We start from the raw sequence: 20398 nt of genomic DNA on the forward strand, positions 1-20398 counted from the left end.
TGTACTGCAGAAGGCCCATAAACAGAAATACTTGGTTTCATTTAATTTTGCTCAAGTTGTCTGTTCAATAAGCCAGAGAAACCATCAACAAGAGTGTGAAGGGCACTGCAATGATGGTTGGCATCCCCTTGTTAATAGCTGTGGCCAACATTACTGGAGCTTGGCATCCCTCCAAGTGTGTATGGTGTGTGGGCTTCCAGTGGTACAGTTCAGGAGTTTATGGCTTATAGATCCTTACATGAAATGGCATCAGAATCCAGTATTTATAATGTTCTAGCCATGTGAACCTGGACCCCTGGATCCAAGTCAATAAAACCACCTTGGCATGAAATTGGCTTCCTTCTAGTGTTGGGAGGGGTGCCTCTGTCCTGAAATCCACTCACAAAAGACACCGCCCACTTAGACCAATTTTCTGAACTTTCCCAAGCCTACTTTTCTCCTTCTTACCCATTTCTACAAGGACACGGCCACGTACTTGTCATCTTGTTCATAGGGCTCCATGTCTTTAGCAGCCCGTTGATTTATAATCAGGAAGACATGGAAAATATGTTTGTCCTTTGATAAGTAAAATAATCCATTTTCAAAGGTTTTATTTTTTGTTTTGTTTTGTTTCTTTGAGGTGGGGTCTTTCTCTAACCCAGGCTGACCTGGAAATTTCTATGTAATCTCAGGCTGGCCTTGACCCTACAGCGAACAGCCTACCTCTGCCTCCCAAGTGCTGGAGTTAAAGGCATGCACCACCACAGTCGGCAAGAATTTTTATTTTCTTTATTCTAAGAATATGCCTGTGTGCCACCCACTGTCCCACACAATGATCTGGACATTGCTTTTGTGGAGTAACTGATGAGAGACACCATGGGAGGAGCTGGTCACATTTCTCAGGCCCCAGCCATTCTTATGAGTTAATCTGCCATCCCCCAGCGCTGTGTGGTCACTTCTTTCCGGAGTCTTACGTAGTAGTGTTAACTATGATAGCTGCGAGAAGCTATATGTAATGCAAAGCTCAATGAGTCCTATAAAGGTGTTCAACTAACCAAGCAGGACACATTCTGTTCTCCTGTCCCTTATTTTCTCCATCCCTTCATCTCTGAAAAGCCAGACTTAAAGTTTCTATTCTCTCTGCAATGTAGGTCTCCTATCAGAGGCAGGAGAGTTCGCTCTTGGTCTTTGGATATTACAATTTAACAGCATGCTTACACGTGACCCATGTCCCTCCCGTAGCCTCCCGAATGCACTTCTCTCCGCCTGCAAGGTCTGGCGCCGCAGGGAGGGGCCACGGCGTGGCACTGACACTTGGCTTCCTCTGCAGTCTTCTGCCCCTCCCTGGTGTCTCCCAGCTGAGCACTGGCCGCTTTGGTCCAGCCTGCAATGCTATGTCTTTGCACCAGCAATGTCCCTGACAGCTCCTTAATTGCTACATGTATTTGTATAGTTTGCTGGCAATTATATTTCAGACCCTGTCAGGGTACCTGCTAGCTTTGGGGCTGTGTTTATACTAAATATCAATAAAAGGCTGATATCATCAGTGCAGATGGCAGGCTCATGAAATCATGTTTCACTGAGAGCCAGGCCTGTCTGGAAGATGGAAGGAAGGTTTAAGTTTCTTTCTGTCTTCAAAAAGGTTAAATGAGATGAGGAGACTATCTGGGCTTCTATCACAAATTGGTTCTTACTTAATGATGACAGCTATCTAGTCTAACTGGATAGTATCTTCAATTGTGTGTGACATTTCAGAACAGTAGTTCTCTCCATAGCTGTTTCTCTTATGTATGCTCCCCACACATCACAGGTCATGTCTTCAAGTAATAGATAACTTGAATTGCTGTTTACTGTACACTTGGATAAGGGTTTGTTCACATTTACTCTAGGGAGAGAGCATACAACATAGGTCAAGGGCCAAATGGGCCCAAGCCCCTAGCTCAAACCACATCACGCAGCGTCACTGCCCTCCACTGAGGAACGTGGGGACGGGATCTCGTGCTCCTCAGGGCTCTGTGGTGCATCTTTGCTCGACCTCATCTCCCTCACACTTGGGAAATGGTATGGCCTTCCTACGAACTGTGGCATGATGGGGATGAAGGGTGTAGGGCAGTTGGGCCCCTGTGAGCACACAGCAGTGCCTGCTGGGATGTCCTCCGTGGAGGCTCCCTGCGCCCAGGTGCTCAGGAATCTCCTGACTCATTCTCCTGCTTGGTGTTGCCATGATTAGCCCGGCCTGTGAGCATGTGCTTTCTTAGGACTATGGAGCAGACACGGCAGCTCTGGTCTGAGTCAGCAGCAGCCCTCCAGCCCCTCTCACAGGCGGCTATGGGACCAGGGCTCACCCGCCCCAGGGCTACTTCCTCCGCACTATGGTGGCTACTCCGCGAGCCGCCTTCCTTCCCACACTAAGCACTCGCTTAGACCCCGCATGAGGCCAAACAGAGCTTCACCGCGGGCACACATGCCTCCTTCAGGGTTCAAAACCTGGACCACTATGCCTCTTTGCTGGATACCACTGGCTTCTCTCATTTTGCCACTCTACCCCAGGCACTGTCAATATGCCCTGAATGATTTCAGGAGGCTGTAAACACTACCTCACACGTCATTCACTGCCCCACTTGGCTATTTTCAAATGACCAATGTAAGTTCCGGCCCAACTCCTTAGGGGCCACTTCTGATCTCGAGATAGGATAGACAGCAGACCCTCATCTGCAAGGCCCTGCCTGAGCGCTGCCTTAGCCAGCGTGACTTTGGCCTGTTGGGATGACTCGAGGATGAAAATGACAGACAGACACAAAAAATAGAGTGAAAGCTTGGATCGGCTGGTGTACAGGCTCTGATGGAGACATTGTAGCACTGCATAACCAGTGTTGGTCTATTTTATTCACACACAGAAACAAAAACCTTCTTTTATCAAATATAGAAAAAGCATGAGAATGGGTGACAAGGTCAGTTGAGGTAGGAATGAGTTTTCTGCACATACTGTCTTCTGCACAAGGTCAGGCCCATCAAACAGTCCAGGAGCTCGGCTAGAGGTAGACACGCCTGTGCCGATGTCAGTGGCTCTACTGGTTGTGGCTCTCTGCAAAATCCCACCTCTCCATCCTCACCCTAGCTCCCTCTTGATTCCCGAATTCCAGCCACCTAGACTTGCTTTGACTCAGCTAGCCTATTCTGTCCTTCCACATCCACTTCAATGACTCTTCACTCTTCAGATTCCGGTCCTCCCGCCCTGCCCACCACTGGGCTATAATACATTGCCTACAAGGCTGCAGTTAGTTTTGCCTGTTACATTATCTCCAATCCCTGCACATGCAGGCCCTCATGACCTGCAACAAAGATGCCCGGATGAGTAAATAAATGCACATGAACTATGACATCATGGCTTTTTGTCACTGTGACAAGTACCTGAGAAAATTTTAAGGAGGAAAGATTTATTGCGGCTTAGTGAGTGAGGTTCCATGGCATGGTCAGCTGGCTCTCAGCTCTCAGGGTATGAGGCAGAACAGCATGAGAGGGTATGGCAGGAGGGCATGGCGGAAAGGCAAGGTGGAGGAAAGAGCTGCTCACCCTGCGGTACCAGGAAGTAGAGAGAGCCAAGTAAGAGGTAAAGACAATGTATGTCACCTCGTTCTTGGACTTACTGCCACTGACTTCCTTCCTCCAATGATGTCCCACCCCTTAAAGTTCCCAGCACCCTCCAAAACTGTGTCACCAGCTGGATCCCAAGCCTTCGGCCTATGAGCTCAAAGGGGAACATCTCATAGTGTCAAATTTATCTAGTCCATCTCCAAGAGTTCCCAAAAGTTAAATTATTTCAGTAAAACTCCAAGTCCAAGCTGTTTTCTGAGACTATGGGCAAACTATTAGCTATAATCCACTGTAAAAATAAAAATCAAGTTGCGTGCTTTCAGTATGCAATGAAACAGAATAAACATTACCATTTCTTTTTTAAAAAATATTTTTATTTATTTATTTTTCAAAGGGAGAGAGAAAAAAAAAGAAAATTGGCATTCCGGGGCCCCCAGCCACTGCAAATGAGCTCCAGATGTGTGTGCCACTTTGTGCATCCAGCTTAGGCTTTACAGGCAAGGGCCTAAACTGCTGAGCCATCTTTTCAGTTCAAACTCCTATTCCTAATAGGAGGATGTAAGGCACAGAGAAAGGTATAAATAAAGAAACTTAAAATCCGGTTGTTCCATGTCTGACAACCCTGCACGTAGGACCTTGTTGTCTGTGTGGACTTTCCCTTGGACTCTATGCGCTCCTACCTATGGTTTTCATCTTGGCCGATATTCCACATTCCTGGCATCACCAACTTCCTGAGTTTATCTTTGCATCTTTGACCTCACCCTCACAGCTTCTCTGAGGGACGGCCTGCAGGGACTCCAACCCTGACCCTGTGACGCTTTTCATGGTTTCCCGGAGCTTTTCTTTAAAATCCATGTAAATGTCTCTACAACCCTAAAACTCTCACATTCTTCATGCTGGCAAACCCAGCATCATGTGAATGGTTTCAGATCTGCTGCTGCCTTGGACCCCAGATAATGCAGCCTTGTGTGTGAAAGACCAGACAAAGGGGAATGCATCTCTAAGTGGCTGTGGGTGAAAGAAACATGGAACGCTCTCCAGGGTCCTCTGTTTTCATGGAAAGTCTTTTACATGAATGTACACCTTTGCCACACACGGTGGTACACGCCTTTAATCCCAGCACTCATACCATTAATATTTTAAAAGTATTGTTGGAGCTGGAGAGATGGTTTAGTGGTTAAGGCACTTGCCTGTGAAGCCAAGGACCCATGTTCAACTCTCTAGGTCCCATGTAAGCCAGATGCACAAGGTGGCACATGCGTCTGGAGTTTGTTTGTAGTGGCTGAAGGCCCTGGCATGCCCATTTTTTCTCCATCTGTCTTTATCTCTCTTTCTGTCTCTCTCAAATAAGAAAAGAAGAAATTTTTTATTTATGTGAAAGCAGAGACAGAAGAGAGACAGACAGAGAGAATGGGTGCACCAGAGCCTTCAGCTGCTGCAAATGAACTCCAGATGCATGCACCACTTTGTACATCTGGCTTACGTGGGTCCTGGTAAAGTAAACCTTGGTCCTTAGGCTTTGCAGGCAAGCACCTTAACCACTAAGCCATCTCTCCAGGCCCCTGGGCATCTTTCTTTCTCTTAACCCTTGTGCTTAAGCCTGTATTAAAATATCTGTAATAAAATCTCCAACTCAGTTTCCCACCAGCGCCTCCTGAAATTCCTTTTTAGCATCAAAGCCACAAATCTCGAGTTTGGGTGGAAGAGATACTGACTCTTCAGGCCACCAACAATGACAGTGTGAAGCTATATCTCAGGCTTCTCACCACTGACACGACTGCACCCTTCACCTATCCAGTAAAAACTGAGGCCAGAAAGCCTGTGCCAAAACACATGCTCTCTGGTCTTTGGGCTGCACTTCTCAAGACATTCCTTTCTCCCAAAGTTCACACAAATGGAGACCATCCCCTCTGTTCACACCTGGCGTTTTGCACCAGGAACTAATGTTGCTAATCTTCACCTTCCGTGATGGAACACATGAACTTCAGTGCTTTGCGAGTCAGTTTCCTTTTGTGTAGAATTGGGTGTAAAAAGAAGTTGGAGGTCTGTATAGTGGGTGGCACATTGTCAGTGCCCCATAAATGCCAATAACCATCATCATTGATTTCTAGCACTATTTTCTTCTTAACATATGCTTGACAAAGACTCATGAATGGTTTATTTCAGTTAGATGCAGAAGAAAAATGTATACAAGCTTCTCTATACCATTTAAGTAAGATATGCTAAGGGAGGGAGAAACAAGCACATCATTGACATGAAGTCTCACTGGGGAATTAACCCAATGACAAACAGACGTGGCCACAGGCTGGGGGGAATCTAGAACGTTCTTGGGGATGTGCCAAGCCATTGCTTTCCAAACCCATCCATGGCGGTTCAGCATCGGGCCACATCGTCCCTCTGGCCCCAGGACTGCCAGAAACTGGCTCCAGCTTTGTGAGAAGCAACCTGCATTCAATCTGCAGCCCACCATGGGGTTTAGCAGGAGGGCAAGCGCTTGGCAAAGAAGCTGGCTCTGTAATTCAGCACACATGAAGTCGTCTTTTCCAAGAGATAGACTAGCTGCCTAACTGGCTGCAGATTCCCTGGTATTTAATCTGTGATGCACTGGGGATGGATGAACAGTCGTCATCTACTTGCTGACTTCAGAGGGTGGCACAAAGCTTGCCAGCCGTTCACCGCCTCAGACTGGCCCAGGCTGTAGTATTGAGAGAACCTCCACATGGGCTCATGGGTTCAGGTCTCAGTTCCTCCTGTTGGCACAGCTTCCCACCTGAGAGATGCCTTGGCTTCAGGACCGTCCTGCCCAAAGCTGTGTTCAAAGTAGGAAACATCTTCCTCACACACCTCAAACCTCCCTCCCAGCCTGGGGCCTTCCCTTCAAATAGCGGTTGCTGGGGAAACAGCAGTTTGTATATAATTACATATATTGGCCTGTAATTGTTTGTGTTCACTCACATTCTCAAGACATGGACCCAAAGCTTGTGGTGGTTGAAAGTGGCAAGTTATGGGCCCAGGGATAAAAGCCTTGATAAAAGCGTTGCCACCCAAGTGTGAGGATCTGAGTCCAGACCCCCAGAACCGCATAAATGCTGGGCAGGTAAGGCAGCCTCACTGTAATCCCAGTGTGTGGGAGGCAGACACAAGGAGCCCTGAGGCCAGCTGGCTAGCTAGACCAGCTGAATTGGCAAGCGCTGGGTTCTAGTGAGAGACCCTGCCTCACAGAAAGGGCGGAGAATGATGATGAAGATACACATGACCCTCTGACCTCCACACGCACATGTGTGAACATGTACACTAACGTGCACACTACATATACAGTATACATAGACACAAGAAAATGATAGGTTTGGGCTGGAGAGATAGCTCTTAACTAAAGGCACTTGTCTGCAAAGCCTAAGGACCCAGGCTCAATTCCCCAGTACCCTCCTAAAGCCAGATGCACAAAGTGGTGATTTGGAGTTTATTTGCAGTGGCAGGAGGCCCAGGAACAGCCCCTCATTTTCTTCCTCTCTCTACTTCCAAATAAATAAAAGTACTTTATGAAATCCCATAACCGCAGAGTGGTCCCAGGGGAGATGGGAACACAGGAGGGGAAATGAAAGAGTTAATCTATATAAAAAAAAAACAAATTAATTAAAACATAGTAAAGTAAACTAATTTAGTTCTGCTACTTCATTGTAGAAGAGATAAAATGGGGTGAAAGTCAGGTTTGTAACTGAGGCACAAGACAGTCTTGAAGCCTCTGACCACTTATTCTAGGAAGAGGGTGGAGCTACATACCCTATATGCTTTATAAATTAAGTTGACTCGGAACCTTATATATAGGTGTGCTGGGTTGTGGTGTGATGGAGACCATGTCTGTTGGAGGATGAAATTCTGTCCATCTGCTGAAATCCTTTCCTGAGTTTGTGAACCGCCCCGGCCTCTACTCATACCAACCCCTCCTCCCTCCCTGAGCCCCAGCAGCCTCCTTTCCTGGCTGTTCCTGGTGTCTTCTCAGATCCCAGCTCTGGAACTTGGCACTCCGCCTCCTACAAACCTCTTGCTGGCTTTGTGTTTTGGGGGCCTTCCCAGCAGTCAGGTATCCCTTCTTAGAGGTTGTTCCCTCCTATTTTCCTTCCTATTGTAACATTCTGACCAATCATGTCATTTTCTTCACCATCTTTCTTTTTAAAATTGTATTTATTATTTGAAAGCAGAATTAGAGAGACAGGAAGAGAGAGAATGCCAGGGCCTCATGCCATTGCAAACAAACTCCAGATGCATGAGCTACTTTGTGCATCTGACTTTATGTAGGTACTGGAAAATTGAACCCAGGTCATCATGCGTTGCAAGCAAGTGCCTTTAACTGGTGATCCATCTCTCCAGCCCCAACATACTTCTTTCCACTTGAAATTCTCATGCATTGTTGCTTTCCTTCTGAAATTGAAACATCTGATTCATCATCTTGCTCACAGTTGAATGCCTATCTTAGCCTGACTTCTCATTGATACCAACATACCCAATGGGACAACTTAAATGGATGGAAGATTTGTTTTGGGTCACAGTTTGGGAGGTTCCTGTCCGTGCTTGGTGGCTCTCTCCTCTCTGGGCTGCTGGGAAGCAGAGCAGTATGTGGAGATGGACAAAGAGGATCAAGGCTGGTCATCTCTTAGTGGTCAGGAAGCAAAGGAGGAGGCAGAGGAGAGCCAAGGACAAGGCATTTCTTCCAAAGATATGTCCCCACTGGCCTAGTAACTCCAACTAGAGTCTGTGTCCTAAAATTTCCAGAACCACTCAAACTAGTACTGCCAGTTGGGGACCAAGCCTCCAATACATTTGGGAAACACTGCAAATCCAAACCATAACAATGCCTGACATAGGTGGTTTCAAACAAATAAGAACTGTTGTGGGCTGGAGAGATGGATTAGCAGTTAATACATTTGCCTGCAAAGCCAAAGGACCCAGGTTCGATTCCCCAATACCCACGTCAGTCTGATGGACAAGGTGTCTGAAGTTCTTTTGCAATGGCAGGAGGCCCTGGCATGCCCATTCTCTCTATCTACTTGCCTCTGTCTCTCTCAAGAAAATAATGAAAGATGGTTGTCAAGACGCCTTGCCCTGGTCACTTAAGGAAGGGCAGGAGTGACTGTGATAAAGCCTCACTTGCTGAGTGCTCTGAGAAAAGCTGAACCGGGGTGAGCTGGACTGGGAGTTCACAAACACTTGGCTAGTAATGGACCACAGGGCTGGGTACTAAGCTCACTGCTAAGCTCCCAAAATGCCCAGCTTAGCTCTTAGGAAGTGTAAGTCACAAAGCCAAGGCCACTAGCTAACAAACACCAAGTGAGATCTCAAACTTGGAACTCCAGGTTTGAGTAGAATAATTCAGAGTATTTTGTTCTATTGAATAGTGGTCCCCAAAAGGATATGTGCATCCCCTCCCTTGCAATGTGACCTCATATAGAAAGGTCTGTGTTTAGGGTCCACTGATGTCCTCATGAGACACAGATGCACACAGGTGGCCCACATAAAAAGATGGGGGCAGAAATGGTTGTCTCCAGTGATGTGAGCCAAGGACTGCCAAGGCTTGCTCGAGAGTATGATGAGGTAGGAGCATAGCACTGGATGGTCTTTCCCACAGAGACACCAGAGGAGAGCAACCCTGTCACACCTTGGCTTTGAACTCCTGACTTCCAGTACAGTGAAAGAATGAATTTCTTTGCTGCAGGAATTTTATTGTAGGGTGCTGGCATGTCCAAAAGTGACTAAAACAGTCTCTACCATCAGCTCTCATAAAGGACCATCAGCCTGAATCAGACCAATTGCAACACTGGCTTCTTCTTAACTGGCTGGTAGAAGTGGCTGGGGTCCTGCGTACAGGCCACTGGGCAGCCTTGACTGACCCTTGGGCTAGTTGGCTTCTGCATTCAGTCAGTGACATTTGGGAAATCATCTTAACTCCCAACTCTTTTGTTTTTATCTGAATATGTTTGTGAATGCTTCACACAGTTTTAATATGCATTTCTCTCTCAGCAACCATAACATGGGGCAGGCACTCAAGGTTTTCCCTTGTATTAAAACTACTTTGCTAAGTAACCCTACAGAATCAATATACTGTGACAATTTTACATGCCAAGGGAAATGTTGTTTCAAATATTTGATCACAGGGGTGGAAAGATGGCTTACCAGTGAAGATCCTTTCCTGAGAAGCCCAAAGACCGAAATTTGGTTCCCCAGGACCCATGTAAACCAGATGCACATGGTGGCACATATGTCTCAAGTTCATTTGTAATGGTTAGACATGGATATGCCCATTCACACACACATAGTCTCTCTCTCTCAAATAAAATATTTAAAAATAGAGCAGGTATTTGATCCCAGCACTGTGTGTAACCTGGCCCCTATTTGACATAAATCCTGTTTTCTATTTTACCCTAGTTCACTGTGCCTTTGGGAAATTGAGTCACCCTTTTATGAAGGAGGCACAACATCAGAGTAAGATTTAGTGTCCAAGGAAAATGGTGACCTGGTCCTTAGGCTGTGAAGTTCCCTTTGCGTGTCTGAAGATGTCCACAGTTCCACGAGTAGCAATCTTGCAATTCTCAGATTGCTTGGAGGCATGGGCAACCTTTTCATACTCCCCAAAAATGCATCAGAATTGTACCCTCAAAACACAAAGGTCTAACTGAAGCCACTGGGCTTTTGAAAAACATGTTGAGACAATGAACTAGTAAAGTAGGATTTTTGCCTTTAGTTTTGTGGCAGGTATTTGTGTGATGTTGACATAAATAAAGCCATTGGTGGAGGCAAAAACCTTGGATTTTCAGTGTTATTATTGTATTTGTGCCTTTGTGGTCTAATTTAAGTAGCTACAACCAGGAGTGAGTCATGGTAATTAATATCATGCTTGGGCAGGAATAATGCAAGGCTCCATTCTCCAGGATTGTGAGGATAATGTGTGTTTCAGAAGCATTCTGCGGTGGAGGTTGAATCCCTCGTCTTCATGTTCCCAGGCTATGATGGGCTTGATTGGTGATGGCTTGCACCCTTGAGATGGAATTCCAAAGCCCAGTGGCCTGAGTAAGCGGAGAAACAAGGCATGTGCTGGGGGTTGGCTCATTGGTTTAAAGTGCTTGCTGCACAAGTCTGGTGGCTGGTGTTCACATACTCAGATTCTATAAAGAGCTGGATGCAAGTCACATGTGCATTTGAAAACCCAAACCACTTATGGAAATGGGAGGCAGAGTCAGGGGAACCCTGAAATTCACAGGCCAGCTAGTGTGACAGTCTGACAGTCCGAGGTTGTCGTCTGACCTCCACACACCTATTGTGGCATATGTGTGCCCATACACACGCTCCATACACCAACACAAGAATACGGCAGGTGGAGGTACAACCGTCACACAAAACCCAGCCTACCAACTGGTTCATGTGCCACTTCTGGGCTCTGTGCATATCATAAAATGAGGGTAGCCAGCCGTGGAAAGCAGGCAGCTGACCAGGGGCAAGCAGGTGTGGAGGAGGGGTGTGTGTGAAAGCTGGGACTCTGATGAGTGAAGCCCATTTTTGTGTAACTACCATTATTTTCCCATTGGTTTTCTAGGCCACATGACGACCAGCCAGCTGAATCTACCCTCCTCGCTCTTTCTTAATATTTACTTATTCATTATTTATTTATATGCAAGCAGAGAGAGGGGAGGGGAAAGAGAAGAGAGACAGACATAGAATGGGCATGCCAGGCCTCTAGCTACCAAAAAAGAACTCCAGACGCATGTACCACTTTGCACATCTGGCTTTACATGGGTCCTGGGAAATTGAACCCAGTCCATTAGGTTTTGCAGGCAAAGCCGTAACCACTGAGCAGCCTGTCTAGCCCAGTATCCCTGACTTATAAGGAAAGTTACAAGCCAGAATTTTGCTGCTCAGTAGCTGGCACTCTTCAAGAAACAAAAAGCCTCTTTCCTTGCCACAGTTGCCACCTCAATCCAGTAGAGGATGCCAGGGGCCCCTGGCTGGTGTGCAGCTATGGGAGAGAGGAGGAGGGGAGCCCTGCAAGAAGATGGTCTTCCTCTTCCTCCCCACCCTCCATGTCCTCCTTAGATGCCAACCTCACCTTCCTCATACCAGGCCTAGACAATCACCTCTCCTCTGGGAATATAATGTGACTAAGTGGCTCTTCATTTTGAAGCAGGGTCTTCAGAGGTCAAGAGAAATAGGCAAAAGGTGGGGTATCAGAGAAGAACCCCATGATCCATCTTGCTTTGGCCAGTAGATGAGCTAGACTTTTATCTTTTTGTATTTTAGTGTCCTCACCTTTTAAAAATCTTTGAACAGCTGGCCATGGTGGCGCACGCCTTCAATCCCAGCACTAAGGAGGCAGGGGTAGGAGGATCACTATGAGTTCAAGGCCACTCTGAGACTACAGAGTGAATTCCAGGTCAGCCTGGGCCAGAGTGAAATCCTACCTTGAAAAAAAAATAAACAAAACAACAAATCACCCTCAAAGGAGAGGGAAAGAGATTTATTGATGGGATCATAGGGAAAAAGAGTGATTTTTTTTTCTTTGAGAAAGGCTATGACTATGAATATTGGGATGTACTTAACAGGTAGCCCAGGCTGGCCTTGAACCCGCAACCCTCTTGCTGTTGCTTCTCAAGTATTGTAATTATCAGTGTATACCATAGCATATTTTTGGAAACCAACCTTTGTTTTATCAATCTATTAGTCTATCCATCTGTCCATCTATCCATCCATCCATGCATTCATCCATGGGAGGATCCAAAGATCAGAAGATTACCAGCAATAGGTGGTCTCTTCCTTCACAGGACTCTCACTTCATTGGACAAAAATGGAGAGATTTTGTGATGTAATCCCAATTTATTTATTTGTTTTAAATCAAACTTCCAAGGCATAGAGAGAACTGGGGCAGGGTTGTGTTAGCTGAGGCAATTCCAGTAAGAAAACACATTCCTTCCATTTTTAATTCTGTAGGGAAGAATGCAGGAAATAGACCAAGAGTGTCCCTTTCTGCTCTTCAAAGAACCCTGGTCTTTGTGTGATTGAAAGTTCTAGTGTGGAATATGCAGTCCAAGCAGGGAACTGCAGTGGAGGATCCTGGGTGGCTTGGGAGCTGGACAGGAGAAGCTCCTGAGCCTGGAAGCCCTGTGCCACAGTGTGACAGGGGCTGTGTCTTTCTTCATGGCTGCCGGTGTGCTGGGCCATGTGTAGGTGCCCCATCCTGTGAAACCTGAGACCTTGTTCATGTTGCTTCCTAACAGTGCTTTTATTATTATTATTATTATTATTATCATCATCATCATTATCATCATTATTATTTCTTCTTTGTTTCAGATCCTGCAATTGTCAATGGAGTTTATTGGTCTGAATCCCTAAACAAAGTGTTTGTGGATAACTTTGACCGGGACCCTTCTCTCATCTGGCAGTACTTTGGAAGTGCAAAGGGCTTTTTTAGGCAGTACCCAGGTAAGTATCTCTGAGTTGACCATTACGATTCAGGTGAATAATCCTGTAATGTTTTCCTTAGGATTCAAGGTTAGTAACTCTCCCTCTCCTTAGAAGAAACTGAAATACTGAGTGCTGTTTTCAGGGTGTGGAATAGGAACACAAAGGAGGTACCTCACACATACATAGTTGGAATGAAGAACTCTTTTTTTAAAAAAAATACTTATTTGAGGGGGGGGGATGCGGGTAGAGGAATAGGGAGAGTGGGCATGCTGGGCCTCCAGCCACTACAAATGAATTCCAGGTGAATGCACTGCCCTTTGCATCTGGCTTACATGGGTTCTGGGGCATCAAACCTGGATCATTAAGCTTCACAGGCAAGCACATTAACTGGTAAGCCATCTCTCCAGTCCTGAAAGGATTCTTTTTCAAAACTCTACTTGGCTTTAACATGTTTCTCAGTGGGATAGTTCCCAGAGCTGCTTCCCACAGTGAGGAACCAGATTATGAAATGTGTGCTCTTCAACCCTCCTAGACCAGAGCTTGGTTTTCTTTCTACTAATACCACAATTGTTGAGGTGATGACGATGGTATTGAGGTTTACAGATCCAGTCATAATTAACTCATGACTAAGAGGGGTAAAAGTAAAAGAATGAGGACTTGGTTTGCCACATGCCAGCCCTGGCCTACCTTGGACGCAGGGGAGGAAAATGGGCAGAACATAGCAGATGATCCAGAGGGCATCCCACAGTGCCCCCCAGGTGGTGTGTGATTAGCATCTGTCCATCATGTTCATTGAACAGGTGTTCTTTCTGGGGCCTGCCCAGGCCTCCGCTCTGCAGTAGGATTTTAATTCTGGCTTGGTTTGAATTTTAATTAAAAAAGGGAAGTTTTAATTTTGCTTACAAGTTGTGAAAACAGGACTCGGGGCTGCAATTGTGCCAACATCACAGCTGTAGAAATTAACAAGCTCAACCTAAAAGCAGGAAGAGACAGGGGAAAAAAATCCTGCATAATCTTGGTGCAATTAAGTGAAGGCTTTTATGTTTTCATTAAGTAAGGCTAGGCACCTGATGTCTCACGATTTTGTGGCTCAGACATGAGCAACCTCTGCCTCCGGGAGCTGCTCCCCCTGCATACAGCATCTGTGGCCCGAGACTCGCCTGCTGGGGTGGCCGCCTCGCAGATTATTTAACTGTTCTCAAGGGCTGTGTTCCGCAGGGCACATACACACTCGCTCACAGCGCTCACGGACGTTTATGCAATAAGCCTCCTATTACAGATAATGTCATAATAAACAGTGGGCTATTAATGTTCCAATGTCACTGGATTGCACTCGGCCTGATACACTAAACAGAGAGAAAATTGATGCAGATGCTGCCGAGGCCAAAGCCTGGTGCGGCCGCAGTCCTGCCTGTCTACCATTGGACAGCTAGCTTGTCCACCACTGGACAGCTAGCCATCTGACCGTGTGAGTAGAAACCAATAGGGCAGAGCCACAAATTATTAGTCATCTTCACCAACCAAGTCATTAAATCACAGTTATAAGACCATTGGAAAGCAAAGGGAGCCAATGTAGTGTGTTTGTAATTGAGAGATTTATCAAAGCTTTTGTTAGTCTGAATGTTTGGGTCAAAATGCTTACAATCTTTTTTAAATGTCTTTATTTAAACAGCAGAAAGAGATAGAAAAGAGACAGAGAGAGAATGAGCTGCACCAGGGCCTCTAGCTGCTATAAACAAACTCCAGATGCATGTACCACTTTGTCCACATGGCTTTACATGGGTACTGGGGAATAGAACTCCGGTCATTAGGCTTTGCAGGCAAGCGCCTTAATGCCTAAGCCATCTCTCCAGCCCTAAATGCTTACAGTTTTTTCATGATGTTCTTAGCAGGATCTATACTTCTTGAGACGTCCATCTTTTCTGTATGTGTAAACACATAGGCATAGTCTTCCTGAGGTATTTAACTGCCTAAATACTGTAACATGGCCACACTCACCCCTGTGCTTGGTTTGAAACACAGAACATATGTTGCCAAGAGATCATTTATGTTTTTGCTGGAATATTGTCCACATGAGGATACTTTCTTCCACTTTTATGGTAGTGTAATAGCATAAATCAGTGGTGAGTGTGCCTGCCTTTAAGCAGAAAGGATCTTCATTCTCACATGAATGTGCCCCGACTTCTGTCTTTGTAATGAGCACTGTGGGAGGACCTGCACATGAAAAGGTAAACTAGAAAACAGAAGTCAAGTTGTTCCTCCTGCCCTTGGGAAACCCCTCTGGTGGGAAACATGTTTATGGGGGATTTGGGTTTCAAAGGATGGACACGCAGTCCTAGCTCTAACAAGACGCCAAGGTCTAACAAGAAACTCATATATTGGACTCATGAAACTTGACATCTCACATGCCATTTTGGAAAACTGAAGGATTTAGTGCAAAGTCCTTGTCTCATTGGATAGTGGTCACCTTATGCTGGGGACCATTGTTTTCTAGCTTGCAGGAATGTCCAGCAAGGGTCCCCCAGGGAGACAACATGGACTCTGATAGCTTGCATGAAAGAATTAACCTGGTCTTGTTCAGTGCCCACCACTGAATCCAGGCAGAATGGATAGTAGATAAGGTCCACTATCAGAGTGGGTCCCCCCAGAAGACAGGGCACCAGTGGCCACCATGGAAAGGCAGATTGATGGATAGGTCAGCATAGCATGGTGTACCAACTGCTAAGATGAGGGAACCCCCAAAAAGAACATCAGTCCCAACCAGAATTGAGCCAGAAGGATTACTGGAAGCCAGATTTTTAGTAAGCATCAGCCTAGAAGTATCCTTGGGACAATATCGCATAAATTCTGTACAGACCTCCTTAGTACCTCTCTCAGTGTGTGCACATGTGATGATTCTTGTGTCATCCAAGAGAAAATTATGTTGTGGTAGAAGTTTTGCCTGATGCCTCTGTCCAGATAGGCGATCCTCTTACCTCTGCCTTCCGTGAGCTGGGATTGAAGGTGTGCACCACCACACTCAGCTTCCTCATGTTTTTACCCTGATGTGCACACATATGCATATGAATCTGGACACAAAGGAATGCACATTCACAGAAAAAGCAAGAGGTGAGGATGAACAAACCACAGGGAAAATGGCACATGAACATGGATGCAGAGGCCAAGGAACACTAAGGGTCACTGGGCACCACCCAAAGCTGGAGAAGGTGAGGAAGAAATCTTCCGTGGCTTTAGAGAAAGCTTAGTTCTGAGGACACCTTGAGTTTACACGAGGGAGCCGCCCTGTGGACATCTTGAGTCTGCTTGCTGCTTGCTGGGTGGCTTCCTGGGGGCAGGCCTTCATTGCTGCCCGTGTACTAACAGAGTGCTTGCCCGTCTGTCACAGACTGTGCTTTAGGGTCAGGGTCTTTGGGTCTTGCTGTTTGATCTGTTTTTGTGGTGAATTATCTTATTGGTTTCCCAATAGACTATTTTCATATAGTCTTTTTTGAAAACTACCAATTTCAACAGTTTCTGGGGGTGTTACCTGCAGTGTGTAGAATAGTCTCGTGTCATCCATCCTCACCCGCAGGCCCTTGATCGCAGTGTTGGGGCGGGGGCATGTAGTGCCAAGGTTGTGATGGCAGGCAGTGTATATAAACCTGGAGATGCACTAAGTCTCACACAGTCAGTTCAAAGAGCATCCGTTGAGTAGCTTGCTTGGGTTAACATATTTATAAAATTCAGATTTCCTTATGTAATTGCAAACTGGAGCATTGCCTGGCCTCGTCAGGGCTCTAGTCTCACTGTGTCGGGCTGTGTCATAATAGCAGGGACGTGCTTTCTGCACAAAGGTGTCAGGTGTGTTTTAAATAAATCACATTCATGTCTCTTGCCATGGAGTATCTTGTCAGGTATATTTTATCTTTCTTGTTTAATAATTTTCAGTTGGACCTTTCATATCTTTGTGCTCTTCGTTAATCAGATGGGGTCTTTTAAGTAGTACAGGTGTGTAGCACTGGTGTATGGAAGACTGAATGCAATGTCACAGGTCTATCTCAAAGCTACCTGTGTGATACTTGGAAGGTGTCTTCCTAAGCTCACAACTTGTGTCACTCCAGCATAGTCCAGAAATCTGATCATTGTGCATTGCAAAGGAAACACTTAATGTTGCACCGTCAATCATAACTTTTCCTCCTAAGAAAATAACTTTTCTGTTTTCATTTCCTTATCTCCCATGTCTGTTTAAAATCCCCAACCCCTGTGCAACACTGATATCTGAGAACAATGATTTCTTCTCTTATTTTTTAAATATATTTTTATTTGGGATAGACAAAAGGAGAGGGGGAGAGAGAGAGACAGAGAGAGAGAGAGAGAGAGAGAGAGAGAGAGAGAGAGAGAGAGAGAGAGAATGAGCATATCAGAGCCTCCTGCCATTGCAAACAAACTCCAGACACATGTGCCTCCCAGTGCATTTGGCTTACATGGGTATTGAGGAATCAAACTTAAGTCCTTAGGCTTTGCAGGCAAGTGCCTTCACCACTAAGCCATCTCTCCAGCCCTCTTTTCTTATTTTCAAGCAGCAAATGTCTTCTTCTAAGTGAAACTGTATTCGTAATATGGGATGTGAATAGTTAATGCCACCTCAGGTTGTTGCTGACAGGTTTATAAGCCTTGAAGCTATGGATGCTGTCTTGGAATTTATACATGGGAAAACTCCTTTGGCTTCTGGGGACTAAAACTCCATTTCACAGCCCAACTGGGGCCATTACATTTTAGTGTGTAAAGGCAGTCCAAATTTCTGATTTTCCAAACAGAAGCAAGGAGGAAACCACCAATCAGTGTATATTCTGAGTTGGGACCACTGTACTATATATGTTCTACACCCTGTGCTGTAGACATGACCTCAGCCAGGTCCATAGATGGGTCCAGACTGTCTAGAGAGTTGTGGATAATACCATGCTGGGCTGTGAGCAATAGCCTGGCTAACTTTATCTGAAGCCAGTGCCAGGCTGGAGTCCCATCCTTTCTCTGTGGGCTGCATGGCACCATGGTCATCTCTGCTCAGAAGCTCTTTGGAGCAATTGGGTCAAGGCTGTATTTGCTACAGAGGGGCTACATGCTGAGGGAGACCTCCCACAGCTGGTTGGGCAGCATGTGAGGAGCCCCAGGTTGGTCTTTGCATGTGACGTTTTACCCCATCTGTCCTGTCAGCAAAGAGGAGCAGTCTTGTAATGTTACAAATAAAAGTCTGAACTTGGGGCTGGAGAGATGCCTTAGTAATTAAGGCACTTGCTGGAAAAGCCAAAGGACCCAGATTTGATGCCCCAGTATCCATGTAAGCCAGAGGCACCATGATGGTGCATGCATCTGGAGTTCATTTGCAGTGACTAGAGGCCCTGGTGTGACCATTCTCTCTACCTCTCTCTCTCATTCTCTAAAATAAATATTTAAAACAATCTGAACTTTCAGGGTTTCTCATAGCCCCATTTTTCTTCTAGGGATTAAATGGGAACCAGATGAAAATGGAGTCATTGCCTTTGACTGCAGGAACAGGAAATGGTAAGCAGCGGTTAAATCTTAGACATTTTTGAAAGAGAATACTTGAAGAGAGACCACAGTTCAACCTCACTTACTCTTCCTCCAACCTAGGTATATACAGGCAGCGACATCTCCCAAAGACGTGGTCATTCTGGTGGACGTCAGCGGCAGCATGAAGGGACTGCGCCTGACAATTGCGAAGCAGACCGTCTCTTCAATTTTGGATACCCTGGGGGATGATGACTTCTTCAACATCATTGCGGTAAATGCACCTGCTCTATGACTTCCTTGAACTTTAGGTCACTGGCATTGTTCTGCCCTGAGACACACAAGGCCTGTGGCCAGAGGTGGAGGGCCGGGTAGTAGTTGATGGGTTTGCTGAATCAGAGATAGGAGAGGGGCATCCACGGGCTACTGCAGCTACGTGTGTTGTTCCGGTTAGGACAGCAGGCAGCCCCTCCAGCCTTTGCAGAATCTTAAGGAGTGGACCAAGTAAGATATTCTTTGCACTGACAAACCTTCTCCCATGCTGAGGAACTTTAAGCCAGATTCGTCTAATGACAACGGTGGTAGTAAATAACTGGGGCGATGAAACGACCACGTGTGGTGAGCAGTTGATCTAAGTTCCTTAAACAAAAGTCACCATAATTAAGTACACGCTACATGCTATGCTCTTCAGAATTGCATAAAGTCTAGGAAGCAGGGGAGGGTTTGGATATTTTCTCAAATGGAAATGCTGAGATAAAATGTTAGTCACCTGTCCAGGGTCCCCAGGACAGGCAGATGGAGAGCCTGAGAGGCAGCCAAGGCTGGACAGATTCACAAACCTGGCAAACTCCCTTTCTTGTTTGTAGTGCTTACAAAAATTAAAATCTCTTCAAAATATTTTACTTGTTTATTTACTTGATAGAGAGAAAGAGTCAGAGCAAAGAGAGAAGGTGAGTCCCAGCGTGTACAGCCGCTGACAGGGAGCCCCAGATGCATGTTCCACTTTGTGCATCTGCCTTTACATAGGTACTAGGAAACCACACCTGGGTCCTTAGGGTTCATAGGCAAGCGCCTTAACCATGGAGCAATCTCTCCAGCCCTGGGATGACAGGTGAGTACAGCCACACCTACCATTTCTACATGGCTACATGGTGTTAGACTCAAGTCCTCCTCATGCTTGCCTGGCAGGCCCTTCCCCACTGAGCCCTTCCCCAGGTCCTCTTTCTCTTCCTTCCTGTTTCTCTGGATTGGATGCCACTATGTCCCTTGTGTCCTGTTTACTCTCTTTCCTAAGACCACACAGACTCTGGTTATTTCACTTGACAAATTGACTGGGCAGTAGGGCAAGTGGATGTGTATGGCTTGCCTTAGCTAATGGTCTGGGACATGTACTGGGGACAGTAGCCCATGGAGACAGTAGGATGGGGAACAGAACTTATATATCAGAATCAGGAGCAAGCTTGGAATTAAGTTCTGCCCTGTGGTGGTTTGATTCAGGTGTCCCCCATAAACCTAGGTGTTCTGAATGCTAGGTTCCCAGCTGATGGATATTTGGGAATTAATGCCTCCTGCAGGGAGTGTATTGTTGGGGGCGGGCTTATGGGCTTTATAGCCAGTTTCCCCATGCCAGTGTTTGGCACACCCTCCTGTTGCTGTGTTCCATCTTATGTTGGCCAGGGGGTGATGTCCACCCTCTGCTCATGCCATCGTTTCCCCCTGCCATCGTGAAGCTTCCCCTCAAGCCTGTAAGCCAAAATAAACCTCTTTTTCCCAGAAGCTACTCTTGGTTGGGTGATTTCTACCAGCAATGCGAACCGGACTGCAACATGCCCCATGCAGAACATTTGCCCCTCCACTGTCAAGGGTATGC

The 20398-nt window shown here is 46.1% G+C and overlaps 1 protein-coding gene across 2 annotated transcripts in view; it reads left to right on the plus strand.

Moving 5' to 3' along the window:
* Cacna2d3 (calcium voltage-gated channel auxiliary subunit alpha2delta 3) overlaps window positions 1-20398 on the plus strand; it is an 877750-nt gene that overhangs the window by 385434 nt on the left and 471918 nt on the right. For both annotated transcript variants that reach the window (XM_004652732.3, XM_045136092.1), the window contains exons 6-8: window positions 12907-13038; window positions 18501-18561; window positions 18652-18802. In XM_004652732.3, the coding sequence (XP_004652789.3) occupies window positions 12907-13038; window positions 18501-18561; window positions 18652-18802 (344 nt within the window). The remainder of the gene's footprint in view (window positions 1-12906; window positions 13039-18500; window positions 18562-18651; window positions 18803-20398) is intronic.

The sequence above is a fragment of the Jaculus jaculus genome, chromosome 16, assembly GCF_020740685.1.
Source record: "Jaculus jaculus isolate mJacJac1 chromosome 16, mJacJac1.mat.Y.cur, whole genome shotgun sequence".
NCBI lineage: Eukaryota > Metazoa > Chordata > Mammalia > Rodentia > Dipodidae > Jaculus > Jaculus jaculus.